The sequence below is a fragment of the Arvicanthis niloticus genome, chromosome 14, assembly GCF_011762505.2.
Source record: "Arvicanthis niloticus isolate mArvNil1 chromosome 14, mArvNil1.pat.X, whole genome shotgun sequence".
Lineage (NCBI taxonomy): Eukaryota > Metazoa > Chordata > Mammalia > Rodentia > Muridae > Arvicanthis > Arvicanthis niloticus.
The window spans coordinates 5745250-5767840 of record NC_047671.1 but is presented as its reverse complement, the minus strand read 5'-3'; the positions used below and the strand labels follow the sequence as shown (position 1 = coordinate 5767840).

Sequence of the window (22591 nt, the reverse complement as noted above, 5' to 3'; positions counted from 1 at the left end):
ATGCTGCTGTGCTAAGAGCAAGGCTACAGTCCAAGGCCATCAGGCATATCCTTGTTTGCTTGGCTTTGTCTCTTGACTTCTTGCCCAGTGTCAAAGATCTTTCTCCAGAAAAGAAAATGTCACAATCATTGAAGCTGAAAAGACCAAGTTTCTTTTCATAACATGTCAAGAATGAATAGCAAGAGGGGTGAACAGCACTGGCCCAACACCTTAGGGCAGAAAGAAATCAGTACATAAGCAAATAAAAGTCTTAACAAGAACAGGTTTAGCCTGGTGCCATAGGAATAAACTTTGATACTTTCCTTGTGATGTGATGAAGATAATAAATGAAGCTATACCTATACAAAGCCAGAGAAGACCCCTTACTGTGTCTAATGTCTGTGAACCTGATCTGACCTTTGTCACAAGGTTTAGTCCCAGAAGTCTTCATCAAGAAGTAAGTGTTCTAGGACATGGTGAGAATGTGATCAGACCGGTTTGACCAAGGGACTATAGGTTCATGATGTGTTTAGTTCATTTAATTCAGAGCTGTGTTGAGGAAACCAAGACTACAGAAGTAGAAAGGAAGGCAACTAAAAAAGTCAGAATGGAGGGAAAATGGAAACTCATGTCCTAAACTCTCCACCCCTTCTGGATGGTTCTCTGAGAATATTTAGTGTCACCTCGGTGAGGCACCAAGAACAGCACAAATGCTTGGCTCTGGTGTCGTACTTGGAAACAGTTCAGGAGCAGTGGCCCGGACTCAGCAAAATAAAGGTAGGGAGGGGAACACAGTCTGGTAGGACCTTGCACTTGAAGTAGGAAAACCAGTCCCTGAAGGAGCAGCCCCAGTGAGGGTGACTGCCTGGTGACTCTGCTGTTATGTGAGTACATCCCAGGCCCCAGACATTTTCATGGCCGAGAAACTATAGCCTGTGCAACCAGTGTGAATCCTCCATTGTCACCAAAACCCACTCAGTTCCTAGCAGTGCATTAGGAAAACCATATCCTGCAGTGGGTCACGTGTTACAACTGGTGTCAAGACATCTTCTAACTTCAGAAGCTATGTAGGGCAAAGCCAAGTCAGGACCAAGCCAGGGGGTACATCTCCTGCTGGACAGTGGCCAGTTGCTGTGAACACTGTGGAGGCTGCAGAGACCAGGTACCAAGATGTCCTCACTGATCTGCAGGAGCCAGACCACTGGCTGGATGAGAGTCACCCAGAGAAACTTTCACTAACCTGGTATCCAGTTTGGGAATGAAAAGTCAAGTACCTTCCTCTGTATTGTTTTAAATCCCCCCACTTAACAGGTCATTTGAGCAGTAATGTGACAAGTAGGAGAAACCTGGCCATGGAGGAGGGCTCAGGTGCTTGTGTTTATCCTGGTTGTAAATCATCTTTTGATGATGGTGAAAGTCATGTTGAAATTAGGTCACGTTAAAAAATTTTATTAAAAAGTATTGCACATGCAGGCCATGGAAGAAACACATGGTTCTTTGCTGGAGATATGAGGCTTGATTTATTGAACTTTGGGAATGGTCTTTGTGACCACATTCTAGGGCTTCAAACTCTGGTTCTCCAAGGCCACTTCTGGGAAAGTTTCTCAGCTTACACAGCATTCGTCCCAACTTCAGGAAGAGAAACCAGAAACCTGGCCTGGGGAAGGGCTTGGCTCTGGAAAGCAGGAGGGAACTGTCTCAGCTCCCTTCTCAGGTAGATGACATCTAGGACCTCCTATTTCATTGGCTTTACAAACCAAGGACCTAAGAGAAACTGGATTATCCCAGTAACTCCTTGAAGATTAAAATGACATCCCGTGTTTGGTAATTGCTGAATAGGCACTGGTACTCATCCCCAAATTCCATATGCCAATCCTTCTACCTCCCAGGGAAGCCTAGAAGCCACCATAGCAGAGGTAAGGCTTATTACCCTGATTTCTTTAATTCCGTTTAAAGACATTAAGACAAAACTTACTCTTTCTTGTTTGGCTGCAAGTGGCTTTTCTGGACAAAGTAGGGCAGACTAGAGCGGAAGGCCAGTGCCTCATGAATCCATGGAGCTGTCTTTTGGTCCTTCTATCCTTTCACAGCCAATAGAGACTTTCTGCCTGTCCATCAGAGATATAGCCAAGAAAGTGGGTAGTGCCGCCTCCGGCACAGACACAAACACTCCCAACCAGATTGACGGCCTTCCCAGGCAGCTCCTCTGCCCTTTCTTTATCTCCAGTTATAAAAGCAGTGCCAGGTTTTCTCGTCAGCCACAGCCATGTCTCCAAATGGCTTTTCAGTGTCAGGCCCATCAGGAAATTAACTCATCAAGCAGTGACAGCTGCTAATTTTTCCCCTTCCATGTCAGATGGATCGCCCGCTGGAGCTAATCATGAATCACCCATCTCTGATTAGAAGGTGCTTCCGAAACGTATAACTGCCACCCCAGCTAACTTTTTCTCCATGTAAAATGATATCACCCTAGAGGAGTAGAAAACGAATTGTATTCTCCAATATGACGGAACAGGAGACGGCTGCTTGAGTTACCTTATACCCTCCTATATTATGGGCAAATATTATACAGTGAGCGAAGAGACAGGCTCTGCTGTGCTAACGCAATGGCCTTTCCTGCTCTCTAGTCCTGGTGAACTCCTCCTATCTTTTTTTCTCCAAGAAACAAGTGTAACGGAGGTGGGATTTTCTAGATGCCCTGGAGTGGGAAGTGTGGGTCAGGCTCTCAGAGAAGCTGGGTGGGGCTAGGCCATTAGAGTCTGGGCTGTGTTCTAGGTGAAGATGAAGCTAATGGAGTAAGCTTCACCCTGCATCCCCTAGCTCTTTGACAATTCCTTTGCTAGAGCGAACTTCCGTCTAATGCCTCTACAGTCCTTCGAGGACCTCCTCTTAAGAATCCCGTTAGCAAGAAGGCTGCTAACTGACCAGGATCCCCCACTAAGGGTATCTCGTGGACCTGGAAATCTAATTGGGCTTGTCATTCTCTATTTACCTCAGGTTTCGATACTGTCTGGTCAGCTTCGCCTGAGTCCCCTGACGTCAGGATTTTCTCTATAGAATTTTCCATCCTTACACCCAGACCAGCTCTTCCTAAGCTTCAGAACTGAGCTGAGTTTGATCCTGAGATTTCTTTTCTTTTCTGGAAGTACCTTGCATCATCCATGACTGCTATCTGCCTATGGTTTTTCATATGTTTTCAGCTGGTCAGTCGACAGGGATTCCCAAAGCCATATGAACCCAGTCTTAGTACATGTACTTAAAATACTTGGTCCTTCACAGGAAACCAAGTATGTAGAAGCCCCAGGGCCCGCACCAGCCTGTTTAGCCGTGAATGCTGCTCTCTCAGGGAGGGCTGAGGCTTCTCCAAAAGGTGACCATGTGAGTCAAATGACAGCACCACACTAAAATGACCTGTGACAGGAAGTTCTATGTCTAGAAATGGCCATATTGCTTTGTGATTCCTCCAACCTACTGACAGCAAACACTGCAGCGTGGAAGCTGAGATCTAAGCCGTATCGATATGCTATGCTGACTTGAAAATCAGTCTTCCCGGCATGCAGATATCCTTAGGGCTGGATCATTCAATTGGCTGTAGCTTAATATAAGCATGGTCTTCTGGGGTTATAATCTCTACGTAAAATGTTATTGGCTGGGCTTTTCCTTCTTTAAAATTGTCACATTTTCTTAGGAAAAAAAAAAAAAAAACCTTAAGGAAAGCTGTGAGCTCGCTGTGTCGTCTTTATAGACAATCCATGCTGCAATGAATGTCCTTTGCCCGCAGACCCTGCCATGCCTCATTATTCTGAGGCACACATTTGTGTATGTGCTTCTTAAACTCCCTTACATTCCAATAGTTGTGTAATGAGAGAGAAAAGAGAGGTAACATTAACCTAGCTCTATAGGTAATTACAGGATACAGTGGCTTGGAGAAGCCTTCGCAATCTTTCTGAGTCTACGAACACCTTCTGTACATTTTTTTTTTTTATGCAAAGACCTGCTCTTTTCATCGAGAATACAATGTGATTGCTGGTTTGACACTGCAGGCTACACTGGTTTTATGAAGGATTAAATGCCACCTGAGACATATTTATCCTAAATAAATCACACACGGTAAACTACAGCATGTCAGTGTCAGCGCCCTGGACTGTAGCGGAAAGGTTAGCCATACAGGGCTCTGCAAAGGCAGGAATTAGCATCAAGTCTCAGGACCGCAGGGCCGTGTGCGCCAACGGGAGAGGTGATCAAGAAGAAATATCTCCACTGAAAAACACCCCACCCCCCTTTTTTAACATGTATGAGGAGCCTGGAGAGGGCCATCACTTTGTAAAGGTCACCTCTATCCTGATAACAAACGCAAGTTGATCCTGTCACTGTTTGGCAACGACGCTGTTTAAGAGCTGAGTAGTCCTGCCATTTTAGGAAGCAGAAACAGTCACACTCAGCTGACTGAGTCAGTGTCACAGCTCAAGTTTCACCTTTTCTTATCTTTTGCTGGAAGGGCACGTGGACAGAGGGAGCTGGCCCTGGAATGGACCAACTCAAGGCAAAGCAACCAGGAGGACAGAGGCCAGTCCTCAAAGCTTCCTCCCGAAGGGATTTAAATGGAACTCATCCTGACAGAGACTGGATTCCTGTCCCGAACCATGACAGACCTTCCAAACACTGATGCAATGTCATTGGGTCGCAGCTGTCATCTACTATATATGAAAGTGGTTAGAGCAGAGGGGGCACTTCCTTGGCATGCTGGCACTCAGTATATCACCATGTTTAGTTTAATGCTATAATTTTATTTCAAAGAAAACAACAAGAACAATTTTGCCTTTGAGGAATGGGGCTATTTTACAATTTTGAAAACAACAAAAAGAGCAATGGAATCAAGAAAGATCGCCAGAACATTACTCTGCATCCTGCACTGGCGGTGAATCCACCATGGAGCAGGCAGTGCTGGGGACGGAGGGCAAGGGATAGGCATCTACTGTAATGTTCAATGTCATTCTTCCCATACTCTGAAAGTCACAAATAAATCCTGCAAAAATGATACTGACACAAACAAATATTTGATATAAAAAGCAATGAAGGACATTTTTTCATAGTGGATATTTCATGTACAGACGTTCTGTTATGAAATGAATTCAGAATGAGAATTAATTAACCTAGCTGGACTGTAACTGAATAAAAATTTCAAGACTTTTCTCAGATCACAGATGAAAGATTTCTCTTATGCAGAATGGCCATGGCAAAGGAGTTCCCTAAAATATTTGCAGAGAGAAAATTTATACATAAAATGAGTTAATGGGTTTCCTTTGGTCTGGGAACACCATTATCTTAAACTTAAAATAACAATAAAAAACAATGTGTTCACTGCTTCAAGATGTAATCTTGACAGTTCCGATTTTTAATCGAATGTGGGAGGAGATGGCAGACCCGCGTGAACCGAGGCAGGCGCAGAAGGCTGAGGCCAGAGACGTTTCCTGTGTCCCATAGTGGACGCCATCTTTTGATGACTAAACAGGGAACTTACATGGGAGAAAAACCAGGGAAAACTGCTTCTCACCACAGTGGTGCTTGAGGGATGAGGCCATCAGCAGAGGGCCCAATGACCAGCTCTGTGGCACAGGTTCTGCCTACCCACCCGTATTAGGCTGCTGGGCAACCTAGGTATAGGCTTGGCTTTCCGCACTCCTTGGGTGCCTTTTCAGTGGCCGATGTTACCCCTGCCTGAAGGGCTTGCTCAGCACACCTCTGAAGTAAACATGACAAAGTTCAGTGGCCTCTGTGCTGGCCCAAGTAGATCTTTGCACACTGCCCAGTGTCTAGCATGGAGGCCTGCCTCATGCTTCTTGGAGCTCACTGTTTTCTCTTTGGCTCTGGATCACTGTGGCTGCTGGGGAGCCATCCTGGGTATAGATGACCATGCTTGTCAACTGTTCCGTGCTGCCTGCACCCACAGCCTCGGCACTGAGTGCAGCCCCAGCCTGTAGGATCTCTGGAGAGCTGGCTGTCTCTATCACTGTGTGGGAGTAAACCCCTGTGTCCTCTTGTACACCTGGAGGCAACTCTGTCACAATGTAGTGAGTGGCACCCTCAGGAAAGTTGCTATTAGATTCACGGACCATGGCTTGGACCAGCTCTTCGGTTACAATGATCTGAGAGATCTCTCCTTCTGACTCTACCAGGTCCATGTGTTCAGCTGGCACCCGCAGGCCATGGGTCTCAGCCTCCTGCATGATGAACTGGGAGCCTTCTCCGGCCACCATGTGGACGGCACCCTCCTCATTCACAATGACTTGAGTAACACCATCCTTTATCAGCTGGCTGGCTGCAGCTGTGTCACATACAGCAAACTGGAGCACTCCCTGAACCATCTTCTTGAAGGCCACCTGGGCTCGTTCCTGAGACGTGATGATGGCTGAGGGACGGACAACCTGGGTCAGTACTTCCACGGCTGCTGGGCTTTCCTGACCATCTTGGAACAACTGAGTCTCTGTGGCCTCCGTCTTGGCATGATCATGGGCTGCTTCCTGGCTGGGCAGCTGGATCAGCATGTCCTTGTGGCTGGGCCTACCTTTTTCCTCATGCCCCGCTCTGCTCTCCACCTCTCCCAACTCAGTGACAGCACACAGCAGTGCATCTAAGGCTGAGGAGTTGTCAGATGGAGGGACTCCAGCCTCAGAGAGACTTAAGACCTCCTGCTTGGTGACCTGCTGTATGACAGCGGCACCTGGACTGAGGGCCTCATCCACACTGTGACTTTCCATGGAGCCCCCCATGACAACCACCTGGGTGGCTCCATCTGTCAACTGCTCAGGGAGGATGGGTCCAGGCACTACACTCCCCACATGTGACCCATTCTGACTTGTAGCAATGACCTGCCCATGTTCTGTGATGTGTACCACCCTGGCCACTTGGCCAGCCATTGCCAGTGTCTGCAGTGTGGCCGCAGCAGTCTCTTCCACAGAGGCATCCAGGGCAAACTCCCCATCATAGCCCTGGATGATGATGACCTGCTGGACCTGCTCAGGGGATGAAGCCTGTCTCTTGCTGCTCCTCAAGGACTTCTCTTTGACAGGCGACTCCTCTGCCAGGGTGGATGCAGTGAAGGGGCTGTCTGTCTCCACAAAGGTGGCTCCTTGTCCTTTCAGGCGGCACTCATAGGACTTGGACACGATGCCTGTGGGAGATAGGGACCAGTTAGAGTGTGGAAAGAGAACTTCAAGAGTCAACTTAGATAGCTTTCTGCAGCTGCTCTGCAGCCTCAGGAAAGGATGTGTGACCCTCTCTGCAGAGGCCAAGGAGTCTGCACTGATGCATCAGGAGGCTGCTCAATCATGTGTACCTTTACAGGCTGTTACGAGATATACTCCTTCCCATAATCTCTGCAGTAGTGCTGGTGTATAGGGTTCTGGGGTAGGATACAGACAGCCCCTTCTGTGTGATGGTTAATACTGTCAACTTGACAGGATCTCCAGTTACCTACAGCCAGACCTCTGGGCATGCCTCTGAAGTATTATCTGAATGAGGTTAGCCTCTGAGCATGTCTGCGAGGAATTGTTAAGTCAGGGTAAGAGAGGTGGAAAGCACCACCTTAACTGTAAGAGGTTCCACCGGCCAGAGGCCAGGATTGAACAAAAGGGAGAAGGTGAGTTGAGTCCCTGCTTGTTTGCTCTGCTTTCTGACAGCACCTGCATGTGACCAGCGGCTACAAAAGCTCCTGACAGCACGCCTTTCGTATCAGGAGGGACTGTGTCTCTGTTAAGTTGTTTCTTGTCAGGCATTGTGTCACAGCACTTGGTTCCTCTCACATCCAACAGCAAGGACATGCCAGCAATAGGATCTTTTAACCCAAGGGAAAACCTTCTCTTAACATACAAATATCAAGGGCAGTGCATTTGTTTAATCACTAAAGATAATGAAAGCTTTACACATTAAATTAAAAAGTATGGTACCAATAAACATAGCTATAAGAGTTCATGGTGACAGACATTTACTGAACCAAAGAGAGAGGCAGCCCCGTGTGGCTGTAGTGAGCCGTGTGGGCTGAGCACTGTTCTAGGTCCAGGCACAGAAATACAAACAAAAGGCCTGGGCACTTGGAGCCTGGAACCAGGTCCCTCAGAGTAGGCCTAAAAGGCAGGCTCTGAGGCCCAGGTAACAGCTCATCCCATCTGTTCAGTTCAGGTGCCCAGCATGGAAAAGGAGACATAGTCAACGAAGCTTTGCCTGCTGACACTACCAGAGTGGCTTGGACACGGAGGAAGGCACGGTGTCCAGCATGGAAGAGGAGACACAGTCAACAGAACTTTATCTGCTTACAATACCACAGTGTTTCGGACACCGTGGAAGCCAGAGGACAGGCATGGTTGCACACATATCAACACACATTCAAACATACAAACACATACACAAACACTAAAACACACACATACCTACACACATACACACATTAACACACATACATACATACACCAAGACACACAGACACATACAAACATGGAAGAACAAATCACATACTTGGGCTGTAGGGCAGTATAGAGGGAAGGATCTGTCAAAGAACCATGAGCTGGGCCTTCAGGGATAGGGAGAGCCTGGATGGTGAGGCAGAGAGCTGTCTAGAGAGCAAAGCACAGGCTCCTGGGCATGCTCACATACTCCTGGGCATGCTCACATACTCCTGCGTATGCTCACATACTCCATGCTACACATCTGTGGCTAGAAACACGCTGAATGCTTCTGAACAGAAAGACGAGAACTGTGACATGGAGCAGCAGAGCCAGTGTTTCCATGTCAACCTCAAGTCCCTCCTACTGACAGCACAGTGGCTCTTCTGAAAACACAGCAAGGCCCAAGGGTGTGGGCAGTGCTGACAAGGGTGAGATGGCTCAGCTCCTTTGTGGGATGAGGAGTGAACAGGGAGGACACATGGGGAGAAGACGGGGAACCCTACCAACCATCTGCCCAGGAAGTCAGGGTATATGATGGATGTGGGGCACACATGTGTACACCTTCATGACCTCACCTACAAGCCTGTAACTCAACAGGGTAAGAGGTGATGGGCACCGTCTGCTGTTTCCACAGAGAATGGACGGACGACCCTGATTAGAGCTCCTGTGTTCTCCATCTCCCCCACAGCTGCGCTCAACATTCCCTCCATCATCAGGCCTGCATTTCTGACACAACTCTCTTACACTCTCAGTGAACTGTGCAGGGTTTACTTATTTACTTTTTATGTGCTTTATTCTTCTTATCAAGGAAGACAGGATCAAGACTTAGAGCTCATTATTTATTGCTGGCACCCCTTAAAAACAGCAATTTTGCTCACCACCTTGATGGTGTATTCCAAGAAAGCTTTTTTCCCCCCAAGACAAAGTTAGTCCTGAGCACAGGCCTGACAGGGCCTTTGGGTAGGAACAGTGACCCTGGATATGGAAGTATCCACTAGCTGGTAAATGCTGGCTTTTGCTGTGTTGGAGAGCTCTCTTGGCTGTAGGCCTCAGAAGGCTTACGTCATAGCCACAGCCACTGTGACAGGAAGATGCTGCTCAGACTGGTGCATTAGCAAACACTGAGAGAAAGACGGGGCTGTGATAGCTAAAGGTCAACTAGACTTCCCCACAAGGGTCCATGAGTCTAGCCAAAACAACACTGTACCTTGCTTTCTCTCAGTCGCCCCCACAGCGAGAATGGAGCACTGTGAGAACCACACGCCAGGCTGCTGGGAGATGGGAGCATCCTGGTGTGCCTCTTGCAGTTTTCACCCAGGGGTTTGGAGTACACCCTACAAGAGTCTGAAGAGCTCTGCATGGGAACCTGCTTGTGCCTGTGAGCGCCTGATGCCTCACCTAATCTTCTGCATTCTTTCCAAAAAACAAAGCCTCTCATTTGCCTAGACCAGTGCAGTACTCTATGGACACAAGAGTCTGGGTGACAAGAGTGAGAGTGGTCCGTCTGAGGACACTAAGAAACAGCTCAGGAATGAGCAGGTCTGCATGAGCAGGCTCACCAGCAGGTCTGCATGGAGGTCTCCACAGCTGTACCTGCGCTCGCTCATGTTGTCGTTTCACCTTTCACCTGTCCTCAATTTTCTTCTCTGAGAGGTAGAACCGCATCAGTCTCTGAAGAGATCCAGCACCGAGAAACACCACAGACCCGACTGCATCTGTGACTGGGTTTGGGTAGACCTGGCTCCTGGTCAGGTCTGTCATCCACTGGGTCCTCCAGCTCCATTATCTGGGTCTGTCAGGCTCTCTTCTGGTATGCATGCAATATCATAAGCCAGCTCTACCTTTCCAGCCTGGGATACAGTATTTTGCTTGTCTTCCTTAATTCTGATTTGGATTTGTTTCTGCTCATCCTGATTTCAAGGTCATATGCAGTGCAATTCACAGACTGTTGCATTCAACTGGCCCTGCCCCCAATAATTACAAAAGAAGAGAATATTGCCTTTGCAGTAAAAATCAGGAGAAGCCATACAAGTTAGGGGAAATGAGGAACACCCTACTCTTAGAAGGCAAGAAAGACCACTTGCTTGGGCCCCAGCAATCCCACTACTCACTGGAGAACATCTTGGATACTGAATGATCCATTGAATCCCTTGTAGCATTGATAATTATGAATTCTGAACTACTTGCTCAGTTCATTTGAATCCAGAGATGGGTTAAGCTACTTCCAGACCATTAAAGTAAACTGTGTGGGTAAATACTGCTGTCAGTTGGTTCTGTGATCAAGTTTAATGCCACCAACATTTTAACCTCCGGCAGCATGGCCCCAGCCAGTCCATCATAGTTCATAAATGTGAGTGCAGGTCCGTCTTTTGATTCAGCAATTTAATAACTTCGAGTGCTGTCAGTACTGCTTTGAAAAATAGCACCTATAAAATGTAACAGCCTCAATCAGATTGAAAAAGATTCACCCATTGAAGATTCTTCCATTTCAACTATAATGAATTAATGTGGAGCGATGCAGAAGTTCAAGTGTCATTTAAACGAATGTGAATCTCTACTGTAACTTTAGATTCCAGAATGTGATGGGCACACAAGCTCTTCCTACTGAAAACGGACTGTGACGCTCCCCATGGCAGATGGCCACATGTCCGGCGCCGCTGGGCAGGGCAGTCTTCAGGTTTTACCCCAGAGGCCTTGCTATGGTTGTAGCTTCCACATGCATGCAGATCTTTAACGGCCTGTGGATGCCTGGCCAGCATTTGTGCTGTACTTATTTTTAAGACACACGTTTGGATTTCAGAGCAATGGCAGTAAGTAGTGAAGTGCCTAAACTTTGGACCTGCTTCCAGTTGGGCAAACAGTCATGTGCAGAAGACGGGGAGCAGAGTTAGAAGCCAGCCCTGCTCATGGTTAGGAGACCCTTTATTGCTTATCTGCTCATGTCAAACACTCAGAAGAGTCACTAACTCAGATGGTAATAAAGGTGGATTTTTTTTTTCTTAAGATCTGTTTTCAACGAAGTGATTTTGGGCTAAGCCTTGTTTCAGTAGAACACAATAATGAAACAGCTGTCCCTTCTGGAAGACTGTGGCACTGGGTAGGAGACGGGTAAGTTGTGAAGGCTCGTGGTCCTGAAGCACACTAGGGCTTGCCCTGTCAGGCTCTGGGCAGCTGTGGAGGAGCCATGCACCTGACTCCTTTCTTTGTGTGTGAGCTGGGCTACGGTTACTGTCATCATTTTCCCCCACAGAATAAATACCTTATGCTTTTGTTAAGCTTACATTTAATTAAAATGTACAGAATTTGTGCAGTAAACTCAAATGAAACAAATAAAACAAGGGCCCCCTCTCTTGAAGGCATACGTTGTGAATGAAAAATGTCATTACAGACTAAAAAATTTTGCAGTAAACAGGGCCTACAGAGAGAAGTTTCCCCTGTAATGACATCCATAAAATACACAAATGGCACTTTTAGTACCATCCTGAATATGGCATTTTCTGTGCTCTACACACAATCTAAATGGTTTGATCATAGAGCATAATACTCCATTGGGTTTATAGAACAATCAATGTTCCATAAAATGATGTATTTATCCAATAGTAGGCTCAGCAGTTACTGGTCTATGACATTGTAGGACACAGGCTTGGGCTCCTCTCAGCACACATGCTGGCTGTAAAACTTATCTAACACCACTTCAACAACTTCATCTCATCTGTGGCAAGTAATTTGTGGAAGCCTCAGCTTGGTTTAAAAAAAAACTTGTAATAAAAATTCATGGAATTTTCAGGAGAATGAAGGCTGATGACAATAGAAAGGTCACATTGTATCTGCACTCAAGGGGTCAAAGGTTGTTGGCGGTTCTAAAGCTGAAAGTAGATTTCATGCATCGTGTAGCAGATAAAGATGGCATTAAAAAGACGTGTCGTGGGGTGAGGTGCCTGACGTCTGCGAGAGCGGTGTTAATATCCTATGTAAACCGCTCTGCAGCTATGAGCCAGCATTTATTTCACACTCGAGCCTCCCCTGAACAGTACTAAATGTTTATCTGGTACGAGGGCGCACTGCAGAGTCTGTGGTTTAGAGTCTGTGTTTTGGTTAAGCCACTAAAGCCTGAAAATGCTCGGCTGTTTCACTGTCATAATTAAAGCACCTTGAATATGAAGTGATCCAAAAAATAATACTTTTCATATAAAAACTTGGGGCACACATGACATTGTGATTCTTAAGCCATGTATAATTTTTCCTGACTTTCATTTTAAGATGTAATTTTAAAAAGAATGTTAAAAAATCATACTTAATGTCTATTAAAATGAAACAATATTAACAGATTATGCTAATAAATTAGAGCCATATTTTAATGTCACAAAAGCTTATAAGTTTCTCAAGTGAAAGCAGGAAAAATGACAAATTAAAATTCAGTGAAATATAACCTTTTAGAAGTTTAAAGCAGGGAATATATTATTCTCACAATAGCAGCCTGCAATAGTTTAGCCAGTCAAATCGATGTCGATAATTGCTCTGTAATTTATTCATCTTAAAGACAGCAACCATCCCTGGCATCGTGCAGCGTGCCCGCTTCCAACCTGGCTCAAAGAGTAAGTGCTTTCCAGGCAGCCTGGTCCAGTCTACATGTGGAAGGGCCTTGTCTCTGTGCAGTTTCTCACACCACAAATATGTAGGGAAGCCCTCAAATTCTTCTTAGAAAATCCCAGCCCAGACTGTAGGACTTGACTGGGATTAAAAACAGAACATGTGCCAGAATAATAATGGCAGAGTGTGGCAGGGAGAGACCTCCTGGCCAACACCGGTCGGCCAGTATCTTATGTTTATTACCTCAAGAGTTAGAAAAATACACTGTGGCCAGGTTATTAAAATTCACATAGGAAATAGAAACAAGCAGGATGTTTGTGATACAAAAATTAAGAATTATTTTTAGCTTTTTACTTGTTTACACGGCTTGTGTCCGAGCACAGGATTGGTCACTCTGGACCTGAAACGAGCCTCAGAGACGCGGCTCACCTCAGCTGTGTCAGATGAGCCTCAGCTATCGCTATATTCTCCTCACAGCAGCCATACGCATAAGCACACGCAGGCACAGCCTGAAGAACTACAATGGAAGGCATTACTATGCCACAGTTTGATGAAGGTCTCTGCTTCCCAAGAGATGAGAGAAATTATTGTCCTGTAAGAAATTAGCCGAAGTTAAGCTACTGAAAAGCTCTTCAGATATAAGCTCTGCAGATGCGCCATGCAAGTTTCTGTGAAGGGCACACACAATGGGCCAGGACAAGCATTCAGGGCACCACAAGGTTTAACTCCTTTTTAAGTCCCATCAGCCTTACACTTTGTGCTACTGGTGACAGAGATGATTATAAAAGACCTCTGCAAAGAATTCTAAGATATCTAGTAAAAAAAAGAAGAAGAAGAAGAAGAATAAATTTTTATCTCAGGTTGGAAATATATACTTGTTCAGGTTTCTAACTTTACCAAGAATAGTCTCTGTGGGCCCAGGTATTTCCATGGGCACTGAAGGGTGACAAAGAATAAAAGACAATATTTTACCTTTAAGGAAATTCTGTATTAGATCAGACCCTTAGGTATATATTATCATTTTCATGCATGAAGATACGGCAGCAGTGGGAGCTGGGCACACAAATCTCACTCAGTGAGGCGAGAGCACGGCCTTTAAGGTTATCTTGCCAGGCTTCAGGGGTGAGGGGAGACAGTGGTTAACTGTTTCTCTGCTGAGCAGACTCTATAAGCTTAATCCATATGTCATGAAATAACAACTATATAACTTTGGAAATTCCACTCATGTGACAGAAATAGTGCCATTGAGTTTCACACAGTGATGAAATGGTACTTTAAAGTTAGACTGTAAAGTGCTCTAATCTTGTCCTTCACTCATGAGGCCAGGTGACTTACCACCAGAATGCTCAAATGTCTAAGTCCATTTGAACAGATCAAGGGAGAGGTAGAACCTCTCCCAAGTGAAGAGTCCAGGCAGGCATCAGCAAGGGGGTCAGAGGTAGTGGGGGACGTCCATGCTTGCACCTGTGCTACTTACTGGTGCCTCTCACATTCTAGACATAATTTTGGGTACATGGGGCCAGGAGTCTGGTCTGTGTTGGGTGTTCTCACATCTCCTTCCTGGGAACATGAACTGCTGGGGTCTAAGGCTCACCTGCTCCTGCACCACCACCTGGGTCAACATTCTTGCCAGAAGCTCAGGACAGGAGGCCCAGGCACTGTCCCTCCTCCTCAGAAGGGAAGCCTGAGGCTTGAAGAGGAGCTGCAGAATGCCAGGCCCACAGTAAGGGCTGTCCTTCTGAAGACCTGCAGGCTCTTCCAGGTGGATAGCACCCATCTGCTCACTGTGAGCCTGCCTGGGTTCAACTTCACTTAACTAGTACAGGCATTCTTTCTGCTTTATGAAATGAGGAAATTAAGAAGCCCAACGACCTTTTCCGAAATGTCCTCTGACAGTTTATAAATGCTCAGTACAGATAACACAACATCGGGAGACAAGGTCTATTTTTCAAAAGTTGTACGCATTGCACATACCTTAAAATTATGTAAATACAAAGCTTAGCCAGTGTCGCTGGAGGGCACGCCTCTCACAGGCTGACTTCAAATGGAGGCTAACAAAGCAGATTCCCCTGTCCCCTTTGTTTCCTGGCAAACCCTAGGAAAAGATCACATTCACTCTCCTAGTAGAGACCCCATCTCCTCCATTTTACAGTATCTCGCTATCTTTCCTGAGGAGATAAGAGGAAGCAGATATTTGTCTTCATTGCAGACACTTTTGCATGAAGGTAAAAAGCAAACCGCTTCCCAGCAATAGAACAGAGGCACCATTAAAATCAAATTTACAGTAAACAGAACCTACAGCTGGGGTAAAACACTAACTGTTAGTATTTTAATTATCTGCAAAGCTCTTGGAGGTCGAACATCTGCTCCTAGCCAAATGACAGCAGCTGCTTGTGTACACTTAAGACAATGCAGGCTTCTTCCCTACATCTTAAAGTGAGTCAGATGGTCTTGGCACATGGCTGTTTTTTCTGTTGATCTGGTGGGGTAAGGAGACTGACATGTCTTGTGGGGGGCAGTTCTGCAAAGTCTGATTCCACCACAGGGAAGGTATCCCAAACTAGCAAGAATCCCGGGTCCTGTGAAGTGAACACATTAGAGACAGGGCCAGGCCTGCTGAAGCCAACAAGGCTGTTGATGCAGCATCAGGAGAGGCTGGGTATCATGCTGAAAAACTCTATGTGACCGGGAACCACGGAAAGAAGCCTGTGCTGGAAACAGTGGGGAGGAAAGGACAGAGGGCATCAGTCCCTTCTGACATCAACCCGGGTGGCTGAGGGGCAGCTCAGGGCTATGGTTCCTTTGGCGTCATCCATACACTGGCTACTGGGTAGGACCAGGACTGGCAGGTGCTGCTATGGTTAGCATGGAAAATGTAGTAGTCAGCTTTCAACCAGTGGATGCTGAAATCTTTACTTTGTTTTCTCTTATTCTGCTTTTTTTTTTTTTTAAGCCTTCTATGCTGCCTTCCTACTTAAAAAAATAATCACAAAATATCTGTGCCCTGGGTCCTAGAGAAAAATATATATATTGGGTAATAAAATATGAAGTTGATTTTTAAAATTTAAACAAATGATATACCATGGAGCTTAAACTTTGAAATGAGAGGAGGCTGCTACTCTCTGAAATTTAAAATTTTTATATGACTGGTTCCATCAGTCATATAAAATACATATAAGATACATGAAGTGCATGCATGCAATCAAGGGCACACAAACTGTCAGGAACACACCAGCAAAAACATAGCCATACTGAGGGGCCTGCTAGGCTTTGGTAATAGAGCCCATGAAGTCACCAGATCAAGGTGATGATTAAACAACAGTGCTGTGACCTGAGACCAGCACATCATGAAAGTTTAGAGGATGTAGGCAGTGGTCCCACCCACATGTCCATTTAATGCATCAGAAAACAGACTAATGTTTGAGAAGGACCGTCCTTCCTCATATGGTGGTTGTGATCACACTTGGCTCTTCATGGAGCAAATTCCATGGTCCTATATGCTTAGAATGATTCGTGGAAGTCACGACTGCTTCCTGCCCATCATAAAGGTACGGTGCCAGTAGGCTTCCTTGGACACTAGAGGCAGGATGCCCTATATGAAAGATACCAGGTGACTGTCAGCTTTAAGTAGAGCCCAGAGCATGACAGTGCTCAGGAGCAGACCAGGGTGGTGGTGGTATGAGGAACTCTGCCTTCTGGGTTCCTATCTGCTCTGGTGGTGGTGGGGGGGGGGGGGGGGGGCTGGTAAAAGAATGCAACCTTGCTAAACTCCCAGATTGTGGAGCTAGACCATGATACCTGGAGCAAAGTTCTCTGTTTTAGAGCCACTCTCCTACCCGTGACAGACACTGCTCAGTCGTGGGGCAGCAGTGGTTACAGCACATCATTCCCCTTACGACTTGGGTTCGTGTGGACTTGCTGTAATCCACAGCTGCCTGCTATGAGTGGAATCTACTGGGATCACCAGTTATAAATTAGGAAGGCCTTGGAATGGGCCATCATCTTATAGAAACAACACTTCTTGGATCTGTTTTGAGCCTGTGTAAGTTGCTTGAGTTCTATGTGGTCACACTATACCCATTAGCAGACATGCAAAGTCAGGGATTTAGAAAGAATCTAAGCAAAGATTTCTTTAAAAGGCCAAGCACACATTCTCTTTGAACAAAACTACTACAAAATTACCTACTGAGCTATGAGGAGAGAATTCTGTCTTTGAACAGAGGAGTTAGACACGGAAAGATCCGAGTCATAAAGAATAATGAAGGAGGATTATTTGTTACCCAGTAATACTCCTCTTCAATTCTACATATGCTCAGGTTTTACTTTCATTTGTATTACTAATTTAAATGTCCTTGGATCAATAATCATCTTAACTACTTAACAAACACCAATATTGGCAGTTTACTGTATCAACAAGTCAAATATGGACTACAAAAAACGTTGGCGTGTAGGAATGAATCATCTATTGGAGAGGATGCCTCACTGTCTAGAGCAGAAACCTTGCAGCTTTAAGGATGAGCAAGGTTATTTTCTAGGCACTACTAAGCAGTGGAGAAAGCCTTGTATGATTTTAAGTGCATGGCGGCAGCCCTGGAATCAGTTTGCCTCAGCTGAAAGGTTGTAGCCTGGGGTGGAGGCGGGGGGGGGGGGGGGGGGGGGAGGAAGAGAGTGAAGAGGTAGGTGTTGTCAGCTTATGGAGTACTGAGGGAGGAACTTAACTTAGGAATCAGACAATCACAGAAAGCACTGAAAAAATTTAAGCAGAGAAGTGCAACTAAATATGTGTTCATAGGAAACTGCTGGAACTAAGCAGGGTCCCTTCTAGTGGTGTCCTGAGGGATGAGACTGAACTCTGAAGCTTTCCTAGCTGTGTAGGTGAGAGAATAAAAGATCAGGACACTGGGTTTGCCTGCAATCTGGAAGCTCTCAGCACACCTCCTCTATCTACCTCAGTGCCCATCACTTACTGTTCTGTTGATTCATGGTTTAGCTCTGAATGTTCCCCTGGAGGAACCTGGAAAGTTGGCTAGAGATACCCCTAGACCAACTTCTCAGCACAAAGGAGGTTTACTTTGCCTCAAACGGACAGAGGGCAGGGATAAGAGACAAAAACAAGAAACAGAGAAAGAAGGAAGGAAGGAAGGAAGGAAGGAAGGAAGGAAGGAAAAGAGGAAGGGAGGGAGGGAGGGAGAGGAGGAAAAGGAGGAAGAGGAAGAAGAGGAGGAGGAGAGAAACAAGGGAGGGGGGGGGAAGGGGCAAGGGAGCAGAGCAGGGTATTTGTTTGTGGCCCACAGGCAAATGGTGGTTTATAAAAGTAAAAGTAACCGACCCCCTCTCCCCCCAGTTAGGATGAGGTGTTTAATTGGGCACCCTAATTGGGTGAGTCAAAGAGGATTTTTGATTGCTGGACCTTGGTAGCCAGTCTCAGGAGGAGGAAGTAGCCAAATAAGGAATGGAGCTTGGGGGCTAGCTTTAGGGGTGTAATCTACCATGGCTAGAGTTCCTTCACCACCACCCTCAAGTGTAGCTCCACAAGAAAAGGAGCCTGGATTGTTCTGCAAGTACTCGGCACAGGGTGTGGCACACTGCATCTCTCTAGTTATCAGTAGGACAGAGGACACTGTGAAAATGCTATGACCCTAGATCAATAAAGGGTACTGGGAAGTCAAGACATGGGTCATGGGGAAAAGAAGACAGTGAAGACCAATTTGATTCTAAAAAGAGGCCAGGAAGATGGGAGGCTCCTGTACTATTAAAAAGACCACAAAATCAATCAATCAGAGGAGGGTCCTGCTGGGAAGGACAGGGTGGGGTAAGCATCAGGTACCATAGAGGGGGCAGGCCTTCTACCACTGTAGACCAGCCACCATGGGGACAATATGGTACTACTCTTGCTCTGGCCACTGGCCTTTATCACCCATGGTCAGTAAATGGTAAACATTCATTCACACATGTCCAGTTTTACATAAGCTCAGAAGAGAGGCAATTTGATTAGTGGTTTCATTAACAGAAGCAAACGAGGGGTTGGGAACCTGAAATGATATTCTTTAAATTGTGGGAATTTCCCTGTTTACTTTTACTTCTGTTCACTATTACAGGATGTCAAGCATTTTGTTGAACAAAAAAAAAATGCTCTGTTCTTTCTTGGAGTAGCAAGGCAATCAGAATGACAGTGCTGAATTAATTCCTCATTTGCTGGCTGAAAGAAACTCAAAGCAGAATCGCCAAAGGGCAAACCAGAGAGAGTGACAGTATGTATCTTAGCTTTTATATGTGTGCACTTGATTACTGTGTGTGTGTGTCTGCATCATCCTGGAGAGCTAGCTGTTATCTTACTCAGTTTATACAGTGCTGGGGCATCTATTAGTGGAGTCTAAGGTTTGGAAAGTATTAATAAGATATCTGAAAATTTTAGAAATTCCAAGAAGTATTGCAGATAAATTACATACAAGAAAGAAAGAACATGCCTTCCAGGACAGCCTCTATCACAGAGGCTTGCCTGACAAAGCTGTTACAGGATACCAGGCTGCAAGATGAAACCTTAGGTGTCCCAGTGGTTGCCCTTCACTTGGAAGTACCTTCATTTTGGTACTTTGGCAGAGAAACGTTTGTGTTCTGTTTTTCACTTGACATCCACTGGCTAGAATAATACTTGTTCCAATTCTGTCCTGATAATGACTGGACCAGCACTCCATCCAACTAGCCATGCACACCAAGTTTCCCAATAATAATATATAAATACCCAGTTAACCTTACAACTGTAATGTAGCTCAGCATCCAAGTTTTAGTTCTCTAATAACGTCTGCTTATTGTATTCAAGTTTTTATTTTATTGAATACTTTTAAAAACATATATATACATATATATATATTGAAGCAGTATTATATACATTCTACAAGATTTACAATTTAGTTTGAATTTTGGATATATTATTCTCAAAGAACACATACTTTTCTCTTCAAAAGTATTTCCAACCTATTGAGAACCTGTTTATTTGACTCAATAAAACTCAGCATGAATTTGCAAAGGGCAGAAGCTAGGGTATGCTGGGAGACAAATGTCTGATTCCCACAGGCAATTTAGCTCAAGACTACCCAGAAATACCACCCCTCCCACACACAGGAGGTCAGGGAAAGGGGGGGCTTTTTTGAGCTTTGAATTCAACTCTATGAAAAAAGAACAGCAAGGGTTGGAGTAAGTCTGCACTTAGATCTTTTGGGTACTCATTCAAAGGGACCAATTCAAGGGACTGCATCCTGCCTGTGACCAGCTTGCAGACCTTGCTCAAAGGAAGCAGGATGCCTTGGTGCTGATGATCACCAATAGGCTACATGATGATTTCATAACCTATTTGATGTCAAGTGGATGATTAGAACAATTGGGCGTTCTCTTAGAGCTATCAGATACATGACCCTCTAGATGTAGAATTCTGCTACTACTGGTTAATACTGACAAAGCACGGCACCAGCTAGGCAAGCAGAGAGATCCCGGCACAGTCCACAGTCATCTTATCTGAGCCCTTCTGCAAGGCTATGAAATCACAGAGTCCTTTGTATACTGAACACACTTCCATTTCCCCAGCACTGCAGCCACTTACACTATCTGGGTCTAGAAATTAATGGGCTGATCCTAGCATAAGAGCACACAAATGGAGTTACAGTGACTGCATTTAGCTGAGTTGGAGGTTAATAAAGAATTGCTTCTAAGCGTCTGAATAGAAATTCAGGAAAGGTTAAAAAAAAAAAAAAAGCCATGTCTAGGCTGGTTGCTTTGTCACATTTAAATTCTTTAAACATTTAAGGATGGAAAATGCCTACTCCTAAAGATGAAGAAACAGAGAGCCAAGAGGAAACGGAAGATGCTGGGCTGCATAGCAGCAGATGGGATTCTTCTGGGTCAGAGCACAGAAGCCCATCCTCATGCCATTCATATTCCATTTGAGATCCAAAACAATCACACTCTAGTCTTTCAGCCTCAGAAACCTAATGAAGTTACTCAAGGTTCTCAGCATTAAGGTTTCCATTTTGTAAAGGGACAGGATGGTGGGGTGAGTATCACCACAACAGAGAACAAACAGAGCAACGGACCCTGGCATTCTCCAGACAGTGTGGACACAATGGATGCTCCTGTCTAGGAGGCTCTGCACATGGACTGCCATGCTCTTGGTGTGTTTGCAGAAAGCTTTAGCCACATTCCCCTTTTTGAAGGAGAAGTGTCTACATGTAGAACACCAGTGACTTACCAACCATTCTGCTGAATGTCCCAACACAAGTCAAAAAGAATATTTAAAGAGATAAGCCGAGTGCTTATAGTTTATGTACACAATGTAAGCTCATTGGTTTAGCTATTAATATGCATTTTACTCAAAATAAAAAAAAATTACTTGTTTTCAGAGAGAGATGGATTTTAAGTTTCTGTTGAGATGAATGGATCTAAACACATGTTGTGCTTCCTGTAGCATGTGTGCGTGTGTGTGGGCACGTGCGCACGCACACGCACGCACACACACACACACACACACACACACACACACACACTGAAACAAATACGTATCCCTCTACTTATCAAGTTTGAATATATTTTGCTTCTAATCCAGACATATCGCTGATACTACCATCTTACTTATTTTGCATAGATATTCTTGCAGACTTCTTTTGCTGAAATGCAATTTGGAAACAATGTGGAATGTAGCTATGGCTGGCGTGGAGTGCCCAAAAGAACTCTGGTGAGTAACTAGGCAACTCTCAGTCTCTGCCTGAAACTCCAGACCCATGAGGTCTTCAACAGGAAGAGGTTCTTAAGTACTATGGAATAATAATTATTTTAATAAACTATTCACCCATCATTACAGACCTATCAATGAGAATCTCCTTAGTCAAGGACCATGTAAAAATGGCAGTTGCACAGGTTTATTTAGAAAAGTACTTCTCTACATTGCTTTTGATAATGCATATTCCATGAAGGGTAAGGAAGGCATTCTTGTCAGAACGACCTAAGACAGGCTCAGTCTTGTTTATGAAATAAAAAAGAGGGAGTGGCAGAGAGCTTTTGGGGCTGCTTGGCAGAAATCTGACATTGGCCAAGGACAAGGAAGTAGGCTTCAGCCAGGAAACTGACATTAGGCTAAAACAAAGAAGTAATTTCAGGCAGGAATCTAAATTTTAGGCTACAACAAGGAAGTAGGCTTCAGACATGAAAATGACTTTGGGCTAGGACAGGGAAGTAGGCTCAGATATTTTGGTCATCCTGATAAGCCCTTAGAATCAGTGATCGCAGGAGTGTTCATGAAACTTTGTTTATTGCCTTGCTTGCTCTTTTGACTATTTGTATTTATTGCCTGCTTGTTCCTTGACTAGTTCCTCAACCTAGAACTGACCCTAATACTTGCATGTAATTAAAATAGTATTAAAAGAAAAGTGCTTCTCTAAAAATTATTGCAATTCATGCATAGATACACACTAAAAAAGAACTATAAAGATGCAGTCACTATGAAAATGCACAGCAAACCCACCATGAGCTACACATTGTAAGGATTAGGGCGTGGCTAGAGTTTAAGAAGGATGGTAACACTGAAGAAGGCG

The 22591-nt window shown here is 45.1% G+C and overlaps 1 protein-coding gene across 3 annotated transcripts in view; it reads right to left on the bottom strand.

Annotated features, from left to right (window-relative positions):
- Positions 1 to 4745: 4745 nt before the first annotated feature.
- Positions 4746 to 22591, bottom strand: part of Znf407 (zinc finger protein 407) — a 389208-nt gene continuing 371362 nt past the window's right edge. For all 3 annotated transcript variants that reach the window (XM_034518392.2, XM_076912347.1, XM_076912346.1), the window contains one exon: positions 4746 to 7150. In XM_034518392.2, coding sequence (XP_034374283.1) covers positions 5811 to 7150 — 1340 coding nt within the window. In that variant the 3' untranslated portion in view covers positions 4746 to 5810. The remainder of the gene's footprint in view (positions 7151 to 22591) is intronic.